This window comes from Tribolium madens, unplaced genomic scaffold, assembly GCF_015345945.1.
Source record: "Tribolium madens isolate multiple individuals breed KSU strain unplaced genomic scaffold, Tmad_KSU_1.1 Scaffold_97;HRSCAF=244;Tcas5.2_LG3a, whole genome shotgun sequence".
NCBI classification, from domain to species: Eukaryota; Metazoa; Arthropoda; class Insecta; order Coleoptera; family Tenebrionidae; genus Tribolium; species Tribolium madens.
Window position 1 is genome coordinate 5950250 of NW_025401069.1, and position 18712 is coordinate 5968961.

Here is an 18712-nt window from a genome sequence, read left to right on the forward strand (position 1 = left end):
TACCACAACTATAATTGTAATTCAAGATAGAGCCGCAAGTTGTCGCTACCTGCCAGCGGTGCCCCTCTATTTCCCCCTCAAAAGCTTTAAACAACACCTACCAGTACATTTATTGGAGCTGCTTTAATTCCCTTCACTATTTCAACTAATCGGGGCAAGAAGGAGGATCAAGGAACGCCCAACATAGTACTGATAAGTTTATCATCGGGATTTATGGTAATGTGGAAATAGATTCGAATGATTGTTAAATTTCTCTTGATCTTGATTTCTATTGATCTTGATTTCTATTGATCTCTTATAATAAACTAAACAACATGGGCAGTAATTTCAAGAATGATGAAAGTATATGTATACAAGAATAACTTACAAACAGCACAGCGAAAGTAATTTTAGGGTTTGCCAAATTGCAAATTAAAGACAAAAAGCCAAAATAAATTTTAGTACGTATAGTTAGGAATTTGTACAACTAGCTTTGAAAGTCATACTTTTTTTCACGAATTTGCAGTTGATTAACAAGGGCTCTGCCCGATTTTTTTGCATAGTGATAACCCCTAGAAGCCCAAAGACCAAAAAGATATCAATTTAATAAATCAAATCGTAATGTATCGCAAGCTCTTTGTAACGAACTCTATAGGTATAGAAACTATTATAGAAATCGTTTAAAAAAGTATAACTTTCTATATTTACGATTAATCGTAAAGAAAATTCAACTTTCATAATCACTATGCAAAAAAAAGCTTAGTTTATTAATTTTTTCAAAGAATATACCTAATCAGGGAAGTATTTTTTTATAAATATTTCGAACATTAAGTACCTAATTCAAAATCTATAGTAGGTAAATGTAATAATGTATATTTTTGCATCCCCTCTTTACCAATCAAAAAAAGACGGTTTTGACATTTTGGTTATAATTTTCGTGATGTTTTACAAGGCACAACACCTGAGGCAATTTGTAAGTAAATCAGCAAGGTTGTAATTATAAACACAAACACAATTTACATGTTAAAATAAAAGTTTGATGATGTGTTGGGTTTAAGTTGTATTTGTGTTCATTGTTATTCCCACCATATATACCATTTATACCACGAAGATCCAACAAGAAGTAGGTAAAAATTGTAATTATTATTTCCTATAAAACAGATTTTAAAAACTTTTGTGTACTGATAGCAGTACACATTACACAAATAAAGTATTAAAAAATAGGTAAATAATTTATTCGTAGATTAATTAAAGAAGAATCACTTTTAATTTGTTACATACTAGGTAAAAAGATTTAAAAAACGTTCTTGTGCTGAATAATAACGAAAATTAAGAAGGAGAGGTTTACATGGCGAAAAATTAATGACCATCATTAATAAAATTAAAACTTCTTAATTTTATGGACCATAACATCCCACTGATGGAGCAACTTGAAGAAAACAATTTTGTACAAATCTTCATACTTATCATACTCTTCAAGAGTTTTAAAACTACTTTCTTATATTCATGCCTTAAATAACTGAGGTGCTCTATTTTCTGTACAATCACCGATTTAAAATAGGCATTTTAAATTTATTTAATAAATTGGCAAATTTATCAACCAAAAACTTTATACCTTTTCTCTTGTTTTTTTTTTTAGTTAATAATTTAATAATTTTTGTCCATTAAAGATAAAGTTTTTGAAATGGATATTTAAAACTTTTTTAAGGGGTAACAGTTTGACCCTGTAACTTAGTTTTACGTTTTATACACACAATTAATTTTGCTAAGAACTTTATAAATGAGATATGTCTATAATAGATCAGGGATAATCCATATAGAATCAACCTTAAGCCACATAAAAAAAACGTTAAAGAAACACGATTCATATTATTTTTCATTAATTTTAGAAAATTAGTCATTGATAATTTATTTCTCTGGGTACATTAATTTGTTATTCACACAAACTAGAACGTATAACAAATACTTAAAACCAAAATAAAAAGAAAGAATAACAGCTAATAGGTATAACGTAGAGTAATGTTACTTGAAAACTTTTACATTTTGTTTGAATGGATAAGAATAGGGGTGAGTGGGGCAAATTGATGACAATAAGGGAAATCAAATAAAAAACAGATATCGTACTTTTTTAAATGTTAAAAACTTGTAAGTTAACGCAACTAAGTATCCATGTTATCAACACAAAAACAATTATACGTAATACAACAAAAATATAGATACAAAAATTAAAATGAATTCATTCATTCATGTTAACGATTATAAACAAAAGTTGCAAATGCATTTTTCTCTTCATAGCTAGGTACAGTCTTCATGCCACCAGCAATTACATTGAGAAACTGAATCTAATAATCCTGTGACGAAGGTTCAGTGAAATAGGATATACCACAACCTAAACAATGGACATCAATGACATCATTAGATAAAGAAAACTTTTCTTCGACAAATAAGTATTTTGTTTTGCTTTACACTTCCATTTATGTTTATTATTTTTCTCTCTTAACTCAAGTTCTGTTTTAACTGGCGGCGATATCAGTACTGATGCCTCTTGCCGCTTCCTTTTATTCTCTCCATGCCCGTTTAATTTTTGGCATTGGCCTGAGATCTGTAAATGATTTTTTGCCTGTAAATGGCGGTCGATTTAAGCAGACATTTAATGCGAATTTAATAAAACAGAATTAGTCAATTACCTATTTAAAAAAATTAAATACAAAAGCTTTTGGTCTGACTACTGTGAAATACAGAAAGCTCGTCTACGAATTTGTAATCCAAAACCAAATCTATCATCAAAAAATTATCTACAGATCACGGGCCAACACCAAAAATTATCCGGGCACAAAGAAGAGAGAAAAATAATCAAAATAAAAAGAACTGTAAAGTAAAACAAAATATATTTTCTGAAGAAACATCTTGTTTATCCCGTGAAATGCAGATTGTAGATGAAGTAAACAATGACCATTGTCCAAGTTGTGGTATATCTTATTCTGAACCTCCGTCAAAGAATTGGATTATTCAGTGCTTCCGATGTAATCGGTGACGGCATGAAGTATTGTAGGTATACTACCTATACCCTACACGAAGGAAAAAATGCTTTTTTTGCGACTTTTCTTTGTAATCGACAACTTGCCTCTATATGTTCATCAGCTTGCTCTACCTAAGGGGCAAGTTGAAGACAATTTTAAAAATGTAGTTTAATTTTTTTGTTTTTGTATTTGTTGTATTACGTATAATTGATTTTTTGGTGGATACTTAATTGCGTTATCTGATAAGTATTTTGAACATTTAACAAAAGTACGATATTTATTTTTTTTATTTGATATTAGGAGTATTATTTATCTTCGTCAATTTCCACTCTTTCCTCTACATTTAAGATTTTTTTCTAATTTGCGTTTATAATACGTTTATTAACGTCTCCAGTAGGAGTCGTTTATGGCTATCTATAAAAGCACACTGTACTTTAATGAATTTAGGGTTATTTAGTTTTTGGATGCGCGCTTCTGACTTGTCAGGTAACAAATTTTGCGTTGTTGCTTCGACAATTTCGCGAATTTCGGGCGGAGTGCAAACTAAATTCTGTTTCTCATATTTTATTTATTATTATTATGTTGTAACACTAATAACTAATAATTTGTAAATTTTATTTTTAATGACAGACGGCAGAAATGACTCAAAAAAACGGGTGGGCGCCGAGTGTTACCAACCGATACCGACTAATAAAATTGTCTAGGCGACAAAAATATATATTTTTTTAATTAATATAAGAAAAAAAGTGGGGGCAAATTAGAAAAATTGCATAAAATACTCGTTTTATAATGGCATTGGCGCACTCATCCCATATAGAAAACTCGCCTACGGCTCGTTTTTTAACTTGGGATTCGTACACCAAATCAACCCTTATAAAACTTGTTCTTTAATATACTATTATGGGATATACAAACTACAGAAGACTGCAATTTTTTAATAGCTGCATTTTTTAATTTTTTAATCCTGCAAATGTACTGATTGCATTTTACAGGCGCTGGTCCCGTAAAATTATTTGAAATACCTTGAATTACAGAAATTTTAATTTTATTAAATGGAATCACTTTATTTTGTACAAAAATTTGAATTTGTTTTTTTTATTATAATATTTAAAACAATATCTTTCTTGTTTGTATTTTTCTTTAGACAACTTTATTAGAAAATGGATTTTACTATTATGCAACCAACAATATTGAAAATAAGTGACAGATTTTATAGGTAGATGTCGGTGTAATAGCAAGCAGGAAGTTTATTGACGCCATTTTTACAGCCGACCATCTAAAGTTTAGATGTGGAGACATCTAAATTCAATTTAAAAGATTCCACTAGTTTATTGTACAAAGTTTGGCGTTTGAATTCCAAGTGTCGGCGTCGAAACGTTTGTGATTTTTCCATAATTTTGACCGTAGTACAAGACGAATTGAACTAAAGAAGTTTAATTCCAATAACTCGTGCTAATCCGTTAAGATTTATATACCAAACTTTGAATAATTCTAAAAACTAGCATCATAAAGTGGTCTAACCTCCAACCATGGATATTCGACCAAATAATACAATCTACATCAACAACCTAAACGAGAAAATCAAAAAAGAAGAACTGAAAAAATCCTTATACGCAATATTTTCCCAATTTGGACAAATATTGGACATCGTAGCCCTCAAAACCCTCAAAATGCGGGGACAAGCTTTCGTGATTTTCAAGGAAATTCAAAGCTCGACCAACGCTTTACGTTCCATGCAGGGATTTCCATTTTACGACAAACCAATGGTGAGTATTACGTTAACAATTTCAAAAATATTTTATAAATGTAATTATTGTGCATTGCACTAGGCACAACCTTAACTAACTCCCCTGTTTCAGCGAATTCAATACGCCAAAACAGATTCTGACGTTATTTCGAAAATGAAGGGTACTTTCCAGGAAAGACCAAAGAAAATCCGCCCTCCACCTTCCAAGGAAGATGAAGCGCCTAAGAAAAAGAAGAAGAACAAGGATCCCAACAGAATTCCAGGAGGAAGTAATGCTGAACAACCACCAAACCAAATTCTTTTCCTTACGAATCTACCTGATGAGACAAGCGAGATGATGTTGTCTATGCTATTCAATCAGTAAGTTTACGTTAAATTTTGTTTCAAATATTCTTACACGATTCTTACAGATTCCCTGGATTTAAGGAAGTGCGTCTTGTGCCAAATAGACATGATATTGCTTTTGTAGAGTTTGAAAATGAGTTGCAATCAGGGGCTGCAAAAGACGCTTTGCAAGGATTTAAGATTACACCCACGCATGCCATGAAAATATCCTTTGCAAAGAAATAAGACTACATATGTTATATAAATAATTATAAGAAAACAATTTGGTCATTTATCAATCATTTTTGTAATGGTTGATATGTAAGATGAATAACAATTTTTCAGTTTTGTTCTTAATTTTTTTCGGTGACAACTTTAGATGACCACTTCTTGGATATATTTAATCTTTTTAAGTTTTAAAGTTTCCCCATGTGTCTTGGTCGTATTGCCACGTCAGACTTTTTTATGAAATTTATAACGTTTTGTTATTCCACACTTCCTAAAAAGAAATATTTAGTGCTTATAAAGTAATATTTCACCTTTACGTAAAAGATAAATCTAAAATGGGAAAAAATTCGTGGTGTCACAAATCATTTAAAATAAAACCAGATTATATGTATGATATAATTTCCTTAATACAAACTACTTTCTTTGTATCACTATGTCTATGTTCTAGAGCTTACAGTTAATTTAAAATATTTACAAATTCTAATGGAATCAAGATGTGGCACAAAGTAAGAACTTAAATGAAAAATTCTCAAAGCTATGTATTTTAACAGGTAAGCGAAGGAAAAGTTATGACTAAGGCTCGGATTATATGCAAAATGCATATTTGTTATTAAGTATATCAACAAAATTGTAAGTTTTCTATGCATATCTAATGTTTTTTTAATTAAAATAAGCCAAATAAAAAATGCATATTTTGGCAACTTGTTGCATATTTTAGGAAATATTGCATATTTGTGCATATTTCCGTCAAATCACTAATTTCCGATTAAAAATTTCAGTTCAAGTTAAAAATTGGACAGTTTATGAAAAATGATCCGATTGCAAAATATTGTAAAGAGAAAACAACCGGTAATTCGTAAGCCAAACTCAGTGTTTCCTTTTTAAATTGTATTGAACCAAGCGGTTTTTTTTAAATCATTTGTTTCCAAAAAATAATAATTAATATACATTAAAGTAATATAAAAAATGATCTTATTTTAAGAACAAAATTTTGTTTTTGAGTTATTCGATTTTTGCTGTCTAAATTGCGATATACAGGTGCGCCAGAACTCGCGTCCCAGAGAAAAAGGTCATATAAGGTACCAGGAACATGGAAAAAATGTTTAAAATTTTTTTCCATGTTCTTGGTATCTTACCTTACTTGAAAATTTTCTCTGGGGCGCGAGTTCTGGCGCACCTGTATGTAAAAAAATAATTTAATACAAAGTAGGTAGTTGTAATCCCTTAGATCATAACCTTCATGAAAAAAATGCTTTTTTTTGGTGGGTTCCCATTTAAAAAAAAAAATTTTTTTGTAAAACACAAAAACGTAAATAACAAAAATTTCGAAAAATTTTATTTTTGATAAAACATCACATTTTTATAGAACTTTATAATTCATCAATTAGTTTTTTCAAAAAATAAATACGTTGACTTTTTATTGTTCAAAATTTTACATATCGATGCATATTTGGCATCCATTGGAGCATATTTCTTAATATTTTGTGCATATTTTTGTGAAAATATGTGCATATATATGCGCATATTTTACGATTTTTTCGTGCATATAATCCAAGCCTTAGTTATGACCAAACGTAGTTTCTAAACTACTAAATTACAGTTACTTCTTTTGATGTTCCTCTTTCGTGTCACTTTAGCCGTTAATTCATTATCACAATGTTACAAATCACATTAAAATCAATTATTACTTAATACAACTTAAACAAGCATTGAAATGTGTAAAAACATTTAAATATTGCCTAAAGGAAAAACAATATTAATCATCATCAATTACAAACCCAGTCCTTGCTTGTTGAGCATGCTGATTCCTCTGCAAAATATTCATACACTGAGTTAAACAATGCAATGACGCTGCTGAAGTTGCTTTTAACAGAAGTAAATTAGGATCAACAAAAAAGTTGCTTCCGGCTGATTCAATCGCCCGACACAAAGCCAAATCTGCTTGTTCAGTTTGTGCTAATTGTGTTCGCACACAACCCATGGCGTCCAATACTGCTAGGTGTTCTCTGGGGGGCAAAGGAGGGCTGTTTGCGCTGATTGCCTAAAAATTGTTTTATTAGTTGTCACGAATCTCATTTCTGTACCTTGGTGTGTGATTCTGCCACAGCCCTTAGCCCGTTGACCCACTCCTGGCGCGCCCTGGCATCAGCAGCTCTGAGTTTCAGCATGTTTCCTGAAGCACAATTCACTGTAAAAGTTTTCGAGTCCTCGTCACTGGGGCAAATCACAGCTCCTGCTAAGTGAACTGAGCCTCGAGGGACACTTCCATCTGGTTTTTCCCCTTCGCACAGGTAGTAATGCAAAAGCCCCGCATTTGCATCCACTGTAAAGTACCGATACTGCCAGCCTTTCATTACATTAGTGTATTTGTACAGTTGACCTGAGAATTGCCTCTGTTTGGTGTGCAAGTCCATAACTGACTGTAAAAAACGGAAAAATATTTATTTGGTACACTTTGATTATGCATAACTATTAATAAAATATTGTTTTAGTAAACTGGAGATAAGGTATCTTGTTCGTTGTTTACCATAAGTTTGCTCTATAACATCCATTGAGTTTTTTGTAACTGCATTTACTGAGAATTTAGTGTAAATAAGTAATATTATTTAAAAATAAATTGTTCTAACCTCAACCAATTTGTTGTTGGCCGTCATCAAGCCGTCAAAAATGTTTATAACCTAGAAACTTCAAATGTCAAAAACGAACTTGGAAATGGAAAATTTTCAAGTATATTTTTATGAAAATTAGTAGAAATATTGGAGAAATGTAAAAATCGACAGGTGGTTATTATGTAAATCAAATTTTATAGTAAATGGGAACTTTTACAGTATATTAGGGAAAATCGTAGGGTGAGCAATACAGGTGGATTAGGTAACACTGCTCGGTGCTGAGAATATTAGGAAACATTGTAAAATGGGATGGGATCGTCCGCATCGACCTTGAACTTGGGAAGCACCCAAAAACTGGAATCAAGCACAAACCAGGAAGTAAAAAAGAAAATTTATAAAAACAGTTAAGTAAACCTACAAAATACTACAATATGTAATAGTGACTGTGATACTTTATAATTTACTTTTTTAATGAAGAAGTGTAATGTTTTCTTAATTTTATACACAGGAAGATATTTTGTCTCGAGAATAAAGTGCAAAAAACAAAAGTAATGTTCTAATGCTATACAGGGTGTTTCACGTAATTTTACGAGGCCTGCACCTGTAAGATGCAATTAATAATACATATTCCGATACGAACTCGATTACAAATTTTGAAAAATTGCATAAGCTCTAGTTTGTTCACCCTTTAAAAAATTACAACGTTTTTAGTTAGTTAGTGATTAAGATAGATAAACTAGAATCATATTCATGTCGTCTCTTGATAGAACAACTGATAATTGTTTCTGAAAAACTGCAGTTTATGACTATTAATGAAAAAGTAATTAGTGTGACAACTACTGTCATGGGTTTCCAAAAATTAAATAGTTAGAAGTGTATTTTTTGTATCCAGTGTTTTGTGACTTTTGTATATTTGGGTGCGTACATTAGGCGTAAGCCTCGTAAAGTTGTGTGAAACATCCTGTATTGTAAAGAATTGTGTAGTGTGTACGCACAAAAATCACTAGTGTATTGTTGGTTGCAGCATTTTCTATGAATCGCTAAATTTTGCTTTTAAAATCCATATTAACTTTCATTATATTTTGGAATCATAATGCAGGTTATAAACGCGTAATCGAAAAAAAAAACAGTACGTAGGTACTTTTAGAATGTTTTAAGAACCAAAATAAAATAAAACGTTTATTGTACAATACCACGGGTAAGTAAAGTCTATTTTTTTTTTAAATGGAAATGCCAAATATTTTTAACGTTGGCACCACTAGTAAATTTATTCATGGTAATTTTAGCAAAGGAAGTTGGCAATGTCGATTTTTTGAATTAATTTGAAAACAATGTCATCAAACGTCAATACAAAAATTTGTCTTAGAAAATTTAGGGACGAAACAACAAAAAAGGAACAAATTCAGTACCGCTAACAGTTTTTAGAAATTTGGAAACGAATAGTTCGCAAGCAGGAAGTTAGAAAAAGGGCCCGTTAAAATGTAGACGCAATTTGTAATGCAGGTTTCTCAATTTTTAGCAAAAAAATGAAAAGAATACAAAATAAACATGAATGAGAAAGAACCTCGGAAAGAACGCAATTAAATTAGTGTCTTGTGTATCGTTTTTGAGGAATGAGTTGAAAAAGTAACAAATGTGAAACTAAAGCTGAAGAAAAATTTATAAAATGCATGAACTTTGAGTTCATTTCAATATAGTACACAAAATGTATTGCCAATCATTATAATACCTACTTGTATCTTTTGCTAAATAACTTTTTTCTGTATATAGATCCTTTTTCTTCAAAGTTTTTATAGCAAAAACCTCATTTTTGTCCACAACATTGTACTTACTTGCGGTGTGTTTCTATCAAAATTATTAGCACTGAATTTTGTCTTTAGACCTTAGGTAATGATGTCTGTCCTCAGGTATTCAATTATAGCGCTTTCAAAAAGCAAACAGGCACACAAGATTCATAAAAGTCAAAATTTTGACAACACCTCAATTTGAAAACATAACCATAATTTTTTAACAAAATTTCTAGGGACAAAAACAAAGAGCAAACAAAATTTGTAGCTATGGAGACAATCTGCTACCAATTTTTTCACCAAAATTTTAACTTGGCAATTTCCATTTAAAGAAAAAACAGACTTTATATGTACCTAACTGTCGATAATGACCTTCGGTAAATAAAAATAACAAAAATAACAGTACTTCCTTCGGTTGAGCTTTAAATAATGTCCTGGACCCATCTCTTGATTATGCTCTTAACACATAAATAACTAAGAAAAAGTTGGAAGCAAGCGGTTTTTTTTAAATCATTTGCCTATTGCTGAAAAAATGTGACCTTTTTTTGAGATTGACATTTTGTTTTATTTTGAAATTTTACGATTTGTTTTTGTCAAAGTAGCAACTGATAGGAGATCCCAGTTAGATCAAAGCCTCTGTAAAAAAAGGTTTTATAGTGGGTTGCCATTAAAAAAAATTACAGGACTCAAAAACAAAACAAAATTTCGAAAATTTTTATTCTTGCTCATTTGTTGATAAAACGTACTGTAATCCACTAACCGTCATCAATTGGTTCTTCCAAAAAATAAATACGTTAAGCAAAAAACGTTTGCTCCATACTTTTTATTCAACTGGTATATAATTTACTTGGATTCTTCATCCATGAAGATATATTTAGTATACTTTTGAATCAAAATGTCCCTATTTTTTATCGTTCTTCTGTTGAATTATCATAAATAATTTATTTTACCATCTCTATTAAAAGTGAAACCATGCAGAGCGCTTTGAAACTTACATTTCATGTTTTCATTTTTGTTATAACTTGCCATGCGGCTTTTAATTTTAAAAAACGTGGTACCTACCTAACATACCATCCCAATGACAAAGCTAAAAGATTATTTGAACCAAAGTCAGAGAAAGTTACAAACTATATATAACCCATTGTCTATTTAGTATCGAAAAATGTGTATGGTAATACTCGTAGGTATTAAAAAGCCATAAATGAAAATTTTTCCATTAAAAAAAAACAAATAATATTTTTTTGTTTATTGTTTTGTCTTTGAGGTAATTTCTTACTTTTTAGGAAAACTGCTTATTCACAATTTTAGGGACAATTATTACTAAATTTAAATAACTTTATCGTTCCAGTGGGCACATAATGTCCACATGCCTTCTGAAGAGGCTTGCGGCCACGACGGACGCAAAAACATATTTTACAGAGACCATAAAGGCACACAAACAAAGGCATAAGCCAGACAAAATAGTTGAACATATAAATCTTGGAAAAAATGAAAAGAGTACCCGCACAGCGGTGGGTTTATGCTGTTTGAACAGTTACAGGCGCATTTTCATTTGAGCTTGTCACGACAACTAAAATTTTTTATTGTCTTTTTTTGATAATTAAGGTTTTTCAGTTTTAATAGGCACAATTATTAGGTATAGTGGTTAGAAAATGCAATAAAATTTGAACAGATTTCGATGACTCATTAAATCCTGCACATGAATAATTCATACTCTTTGATATCCATCTGTTTGTTTGCAAAATTAAAAAATAATAGAAATGCAAGACCCAACTTTCAGAGATCCGACTGTTAAAAATGATTTATGACCGCGACAGTCACCACAAAATGTCTGCAGTATTATACCTGAAAACTGGTAGTCGTTGATGGTTCCCTCTCACATCTGGTCGAAAAGGTCCACTTGTTTATAGTTATATGATATGAATAAATACGCGAATTTTTGTAATTCCTTGCTCAGGCTTTTAGGCCAAACAAATTAGGAAGTGTCACTTTCGGTTCACTTTCGCACCATCCCACATACTTATTATAATTTTTTTGGAGGTATCTACTAATTTCTACTACTCACTGTTTATCTACAATTCGCCTTTTTTATCTGAAAAAGCTCTCACATATCCTTATTCATGCAGTGAAATCGCTGGAGAGTAAGCAACAACTTTCTAAATTTTACTTATTTGCTAAACATCGCAAATTAGAGCAACATTTGCTGGTCTATTTAATTAAAACTAAAAAGGTAACAGATGTTAAAAAAACGTAAAGTTATCAGTTTTCACTCTTGTCGATAAAAGATAAAATATGTAATTGTTGTTACGTAGGTACATTATGTAAAAAATAAGTGTCACTTCCTGATAAATCTTAACATAAGAGGCTGTTCGATTTTTGCAAAAATTTTGATTTTACTATACTTACCTATCACATATATGTTTAAACAGCTTTTTATCATTGAACCTTCAGATAAAATAAATCATCTTCACAATCTTATCGATTATTGACACTTTATTTGTAAATTTATTCGAAATTTATAAAGTGATGGTCTTAAAAGATAACGTATACTTTTATAACCACACATGTCAAAATCAAGAAACATATGTAAGTAAATATCTGTGATTGCTTGGTAAAGTAAATAACATACTGTTTGCTTAAATATATCCTAAGCAAATATTAAGGTAAGATAAAACTATCCGTGGATTTAAAAAAATGTTTTGAATAAGAGTACTGTATGAATTATCATCATCAGGGCGCCTCCATCTTTGTGGTAGAAGCTTTCGCGTGAGACTTCAAAGCAATACTACACACAACCACAATATTATACTCTGTTTTATTCATACAGTTCAGTATTTCACTTGAATTTATTAGACAATGCTATAGAAAAAACATAGTACCAACACGCAGTGTTCTAAAAGAATGAGCCATATATTAATAACAAAATAGGTATACTATTACTACTATAAAAGATACAAAGAATAAAACTGAGTGCTAATTCAAAGTGTATTGTCTTTGAAAATAGCTATACTTATGAAACTAAAAAGAAGCCAAAAAAAAAAGATTTACCAATCAGACAAAACTTTCCACGTTTTTCCCTTTCTAACTGTGATAAATATTCCGTTAAACTAACATAAATTACAACATAAATTAATTTCAGTTTAAATGGTACTGCAAGTGCTCTTTCTGCAAAGACCAGAACACTTTTTCTCCCACTATACGAATTTTACTGTAAACATGTTCGTAATTTCCTAAAGCTGATGTTTGAAAATCTTTTCTAGCTAAAAGACTGGTCTTTATTTTTTTGCTTCTGTTTCTTCTAGTTAATTAGAAATTTAAAAAATAATTACACCTGTTTATACGATCAGACGTTTTAATTCCACAATCTTGAGCTTCAGTCGCCACTTTTGTAGCCTGCTCTTTATTCAACATTCTGCTCGTCCTCATTCAGTTTTGTGTTTACAACAAAGTTGTGTGTAAATTTTATATGAAGAGTTTATATCACTCTATTTAGTGTGCGAAAAGTCGTTTTAAAATTCTCACAATAAGTGCTAAAACCCAGTAATAACTAGAACATATCTCTACAAACAGTTATTGACGTAGTTTATTATACGAGGGGCACTAGAAAAGTAATCTACCTAGCCATGAAAAAAACAATTGAAACGCACAAGCATAATTTATCCAAATAGTGTATGTATTCTAACATTACCTGCAAAATTTGATTTAATTATGATAATTAGTTTTCAATTTATAAAGAGAAATGTGAGGAAAAATGAGTAACTCAAAAATTTGTAGTAACGCAGTGCCATAAAATTTTTGACAAAAGAGGGCCATTAACCGAAAACAATCCGTGAGAGAATGAATGCCGTCTATAAGGATGGTACTCTATCACATTACACAATAAAATTTTAGCCGAAACAATTACGATGCCAATTTCGCAGCTTCGTTAAGACAGACCATCCTCCCTATAGTTTGGATTTGGTTCCATCTCTCTTATCTTTTTCGAATACTAAAGAAAAAATTTCAAAGACGCCGTTTTGACTCTGATGATGGCCTAAAAGTAGCTGACGACGAATTTTTTGAGAGTCAAGAGAAAACATTTTTTATAAAAATAAACTTTTACTGGAGGAAAAATGGCGCAAGTGTATTGATGTATGGGGGGGATTATATTAAAAAATAAAATTATACCTCTTTTGTTTCACTGCTAGGTAGATTACTTTTCTAGTGCCCCTCGTAATTATGATAATAAATTGGGCAGCAATTTTTTCGCATTATAACGATTCTAATCTCAATGCAATGTTTAAGTGTTCTGAGAATCAGAGACTCAGTCAATACATTTTAAGTGATCCGTGATATAAAATGAACTACTCTAGATTTGAATGGATCATAAATAGAAATAATCATCAACAAAATGAAAAAAATATGCCCCTATAAATTTAATAACTCTGATTATTATTTCCTAATATCACTTTGTCCTATGAAAGTTCACTGCTATTATGAATGGATATTTTGTGAGACATATTTTACACTGGTTATCTGGATTTTTACCAACGCAAATCATTTGGTTTTTATTTACGATTCAGAATAGCTGCATTACAGTGATAACCCTTAGTCACTTGACCGCTTTTATCACGTCCTGGCTTCTTTATGCGTAATAAATGTAACGTTTTTTTAATTAAAATGGCAATTATTGAATGATAAATTTTTATTTATGTTTTCCATAACAGATGCATGTTAAAAATTAATTTTGATAACGATAATTATAAGTATAGCTAACGTATAAGGCCAACGCATGGAGCTATAAATCAGATAATGCACAGGATGTATCAGCTCGTGGAAACCCCTTAACATTTAAAATAAAAATAAAGATGTTATAAAAATTCACTCGTGTAATGACGCTAAAGGATACATTTTCATCGTACAAAAAAACATAAAAATTCCTTTGACTTTTACTGTGTAATAAAGCAGTTTCACAATGTTATTCTTCACCTTTTCACAGGACTACAGCAGCATGTCATCTTTCATATTATCTTATATTTTCTAATATTTTATAACTATTAATATAAAATCTAATTGTTCTACTCCTCATACAAGTACATCACGAATATTCATAAAAAGGATAAATCTTGTCGTTTTTCCGCTCACTTGACGCTGACATTTTACCATTACGATAACCTGCCCCATAAAGATATCCATTTAGAATACAGTGATACAAAGAGAAAACAGAATGTTATATTATTTCTAATATAGAAGTGACAATAGATCTGATTAATGTATTAACGGCAAGAATGATTTCGGTTATATTTAACACAAAGACTAGTGATGAGAAGCTGCAAATTCTTGTTTTAAATAAATGTTCCGACGTTTATGGGACATCCTGATGTAGATTTTATTTCGTGGTTCATACTAATCAGAACTCAGCTATTGCGGAATTACATGTATTACAAATTTTAAATTGTATCTGAAAAGATTTCTAACTGCTGTAATTTTATTCTGACGCATAATTCCGTTTTGGTTCAGGGGCGGATCCAGGAATTAATATGGGGGGGGGGGGACTATCTAAAATTTTTTAGAATGATTAGGGTATATAGTGAGCGGCAAAATTATAGAATAATCTTATTTATTAAAATTGAAAATATTTTGTTTTGGAAAAATGCTCGAACAGGTCAATTTTCTTTTTAAAAAATACAAAATTTTTATCCACAATCACTCTATAAAGAGACTTTATTCCACACTTTAGATGCGTAGTGTGGAATAAAGTCTCTTTATAGAGTGATTGTGGATAAAGAACTAACGTTCTTGCGGTTAAACATTCTTGCGTGGATAAAACGCTAGCTAACACACTCTTACAATAAATAACTATTAACTTGATTTAAAATTCTACCTTTGTTTTTTATTGATATTATTTAACTTTTTGGATATTTTTTTTGAAAACTTTATGTAATACATAATATTTTGGTGTTGCCATTTCGACAATTAAAAAATCTATCGAATTCGCTAAAAAAATTAGAGGTTTCCATTAAACAAAAAATGTCGCTGCTGTCATTACCCAAAAACCAAAAAGTGTAGAATTTTAAAACAAGTTGAAAATTGTGTATAAGGTGTTCTAGCGAATTGGTAAAGTTCATTATTAATTAGATACCTAATATGTGGCCCAAAGAAAATTACAATTGATGATTTCTTTTTAAATTAGTAAAAACTAAGTAAGTATCGAGAGATCAAAATAATTTGTCCTTGTATCCGAAAACGTATGTCCTGTGCGTATGTCTGTGAAACGTCAAATAAAATGACAAGTGGAAAGGTAAAATCCCATGATCAAAAAGATAAGTAAATTTATGATTTACCTTCAAAAAAGAACGGTCTTATTATTATACATTGGCAACTAATTCCAGCGCATTTTGCCGTTTTCGACTTATCATTTTATTTGACGTTTCACCTGCAGTTAGTTCAAAAACAGACATACGTACAGTTGCGGAATTAAAAATTCGGGCAGTACCTATTTTTCTGTCACTTTAAAAAGTTCACTGTAAACTAACTACCTTTTACTGTCATCATGACAAGAGTAAAAAATGAGGTTATTAATATAAAGGTTGTTTTAGAGTTTACATTATGAAAATGACAGTAATGCCCAAAATTTTAATTCCGCAACTGTACGTTTTCGGATCCAAAAATGACTCGATTACAAATTACTTTGGTCTCTCGGTATATGTATGATTTGTATTAATAAGTGTGATTTAAAAAGAATTCTAATGTTTTTATTTAAAAAAATTTAGGTTATAAAGTTTTTATATTAAAATTTAAATATAAAAAATTGAAGCTTTTGGTGGCAAGTTTGGGGGGGGGCCCTGGCCCCCTGTGCCTCTCCCCTGGATTTGCCCTTGTTTTGATTTATCTACATTTGCGCATCACTTAAGGAAGTAAATCCAGGGCAAGATTCATCTAGTAAAGATCATTTCGATGAGCAAAATTGAAATGTGTGCAACCTAACAGATAATGTTTCCAGTCGAATGATCTCTCTCAATCACCACACCTCATTACCCTCCCATTTACCCTTTCACCGGCTCACCCTCTGTCATCGACATATGTAATCCGGAGCAGCTGATGCCAACACCACGCAGACGGTTAGAGAAGGCTCCACATTTTCACGCCTTTTGACTTAAAATGAATGAATCTGTAGATAATATTTCATACTGTTGCGAATATTTCACAGAACAAATACCTTCTTCAACGTTATCATTTTACACACTAGAGGCGGAGCAAATTTGGCTCAAAGCAAAGGTAAATAATGATCCGGCACACCGCAGGTTCCCGACCTAAATCAGTTTGGAGTTTGAACATTTACCCTTTTTTAATATTTAATCACGGGTGGTGCCGTGAACACACAAGTAATAAATTTATGTACCTATTAGGGTTCCTATCACTTTAGAATTTATAATTACAGTTTATTAATAATATTTTCATATTATAACATATGCATATACAGGTTGTTTCATAATTCGCGTCTCAGAGCAGAATGCCAAGTGAAATAAAATACATGACTTTTTTATGTCTATTTTAGGCTTTATTGTTACCGATGATTTTGTATATGAAAATTATTTAGTAAAGCTACAAAAATTTTGTCAATGAAAACCAGAAAATAACGTTAAACATAGTTACAATTCAGGACACAGCTTCTTTGTTTACTCTTATAATAACTTGCACCAAAAAAAAAACCTAAACCCAGACTTTGATTTTAATTCCAAAAATTCTGTCTGAAAAAATAACATAAATACAAAAGAAGAAGGTTGAGAATTGAAAAACGGTGAAATTTGATAAAAGATCGAAAGGAAGAACAGAATGTAAAGTACAGCAAGGAAGTAGAATTGCATATAAAAAGAAGAATGTGCTGTATAAAACGAGAATATGAAATAGAAGAGAATAATGTCAAAATTCTGATGTGCAAAAATATACAAAGAGTGTAAGTTTTGATTGCAACCAGTTGCGATAGTTGGACATTTACTAAATGAATGTGATATCCTTATTGAAGGGAAGCAAGATAACAGTGGAATTTAAAGTTACATTTTTTTAGATAAATTTCTAAACATTATTTCTTTTTATTGGAAATATTGGAATCTTTGAAAAATTCGTTGTAACAATGGCAAACTGCTTTTTGTTCTCTTTGAGTGAGATAAGGTAAAGATTGTCCTGGCATTGTTGATCTCAAAACTTCGCTTAGTAAAAAAAATATCCAGAAAAATTTGTCTCGAAAAAGACAGGTTTTCTAAAAAGAATAAACGTGGAAGAAAAGAAATAATAGGAGAGAAAAAGCACAAAATCTATTAAAAACAACAATTGTCACAAATTTTGAAATTGACGTACCTTCAACCTCATTGGGTGCAATCGTACAAAAAGGAACAACCTATAGAACTCTCAAAGTATAATGTTATCACCTTAAATTTGAATTTCCATAATCTACCGAGATGTCAATCATTTTAAAACGTTGTATATAACAAAAATAAATAGGGTCAAAGTGCAAAATTTAAACCCCCATAATTTCGAAATTCTTATAGATAGATTTTTTGAACATTTCTTTTATGTTCCTGGTTTCTTATTTGTGTGTTCTGAAAGAACCTGTATATGATCAGAAACGGAAGTAAGAAAACAAACTGTCTATAGTATACAGGGTGACTTTAGCAGTTGTGCAGATCTTTTAAAAGGTGACAATTAATGCGAAAAGAAGTTATAATATTATTATACGTTATTATTTAATAAATAACTAATTTAAGTAATAAATATCATTTATATTTTTTACGCGTGTGTATGTGTATGTATTCTGTAGATGGTTAATGTTTTCAATTTTTTGAGTGACAACAATGACACTTCCTAATCAGACATCAAAAAATAATCATATTCTATTCACACATCACTGTCATCATGCATAATTTATTGCATACTTTTCCAAATGTAATCACAAAGCTATTATCTTTTCATTTGATTACCATTTTATGCAAGACACTTTCATTGATTTATTTTGTAGTCTTATGGCATAGGATTTTATAA

The 18712-nt window shown here is 30.7% G+C and overlaps 2 protein-coding genes across 4 annotated transcripts; one reads left to right on the forward strand and one right to left on the reverse strand.

Annotated features, from left to right (window-relative positions):
• The first annotated feature begins 4314 nt into the window (after positions 1-4314).
• On the forward strand, positions 4315-5422 carry LOC123014132 (U1 small nuclear ribonucleoprotein A). Its single transcript, XM_044413041.1, has 3 exons — positions 4315-4765; positions 4859-5106; positions 5157-5422. The coding sequence occupies exons 1-3, from the start codon at positions 4529-4531 to the stop codon at positions 5314-5316; spliced, it is 645 nt and encodes a 214-aa protein (XP_044268976.1). The 5' UTR covers positions 4315-4528; the 3' UTR covers positions 5317-5422.
• On the reverse strand, positions 5362-8221 carry LOC123014131 (oxysterol-binding protein-related protein 11). Of its 3 annotated transcripts, XM_044413040.1 has the most exons (5): positions 7926-8221; positions 7826-7873; positions 7383-7718; positions 7077-7339; positions 5362-5569 (listed from the first exon to the last, which is right to left on the reverse strand). In XM_044413040.1, the coding sequence occupies exons 2-5, from the start codon at positions 7826-7828 to the stop codon at positions 5524-5526; spliced, it is 648 nt and encodes a 215-aa protein (XP_044268975.1). In that variant the 5' UTR covers positions 7829-7873; positions 7926-8221; the 3' UTR covers positions 5362-5523. The 3 variants fall into 3 exon arrangements, with proteins under 3 accessions (XP_044268975.1, XP_044268974.1, XP_044268973.1); XM_044413039.1 differs by having other exon boundaries at positions 5363-5569; positions 7826-7948; XM_044413038.1 differs by lacking the exon at positions 7826-7873 and having other exon boundaries at positions 5364-5569; positions 7926-8220.
• Positions 8222-18712: the final 10491 nt, after the last annotated feature.

Coding starts and splice junctions, on each gene's coding strand:
- LOC123014132 (XM_044413041.1), top strand. CDS start 4,529: ATGGATATTCGACCAAATAATACAATCTACATCAACAACCTAAACGAG. Junction 4,766..4,858: donor CATTTTACGACAAACCAATG/GTGAGTATTACG, acceptor CCCCTGTTTCAG/CGAATTCAATACGCCAAAAC. Junction 5,107..5,156: donor TTGTCTATGCTATTCAATCA/GTAAGTTTACGT, acceptor CGATTCTTACAG/ATTCCCTGGATTTAAGGAAG.
- LOC123014131 (XM_044413038.1), bottom strand. CDS start 7,952: ATGACGGCCAACAACAAATTGGTTGAG. Junction 7,719..7,925: donor CCAACAACAAATTGGTTGAG/GTTAGAACAATT, acceptor CGTTTTTTACAG/TCAGTTATGGACTTGCACAC. Junction 7,340..7,382: donor TGGCAGAATCACACACCAAG/GTACAGAAATGA, acceptor AACAATTTTTAG/GCAATCAGCGCAAACAGCCC.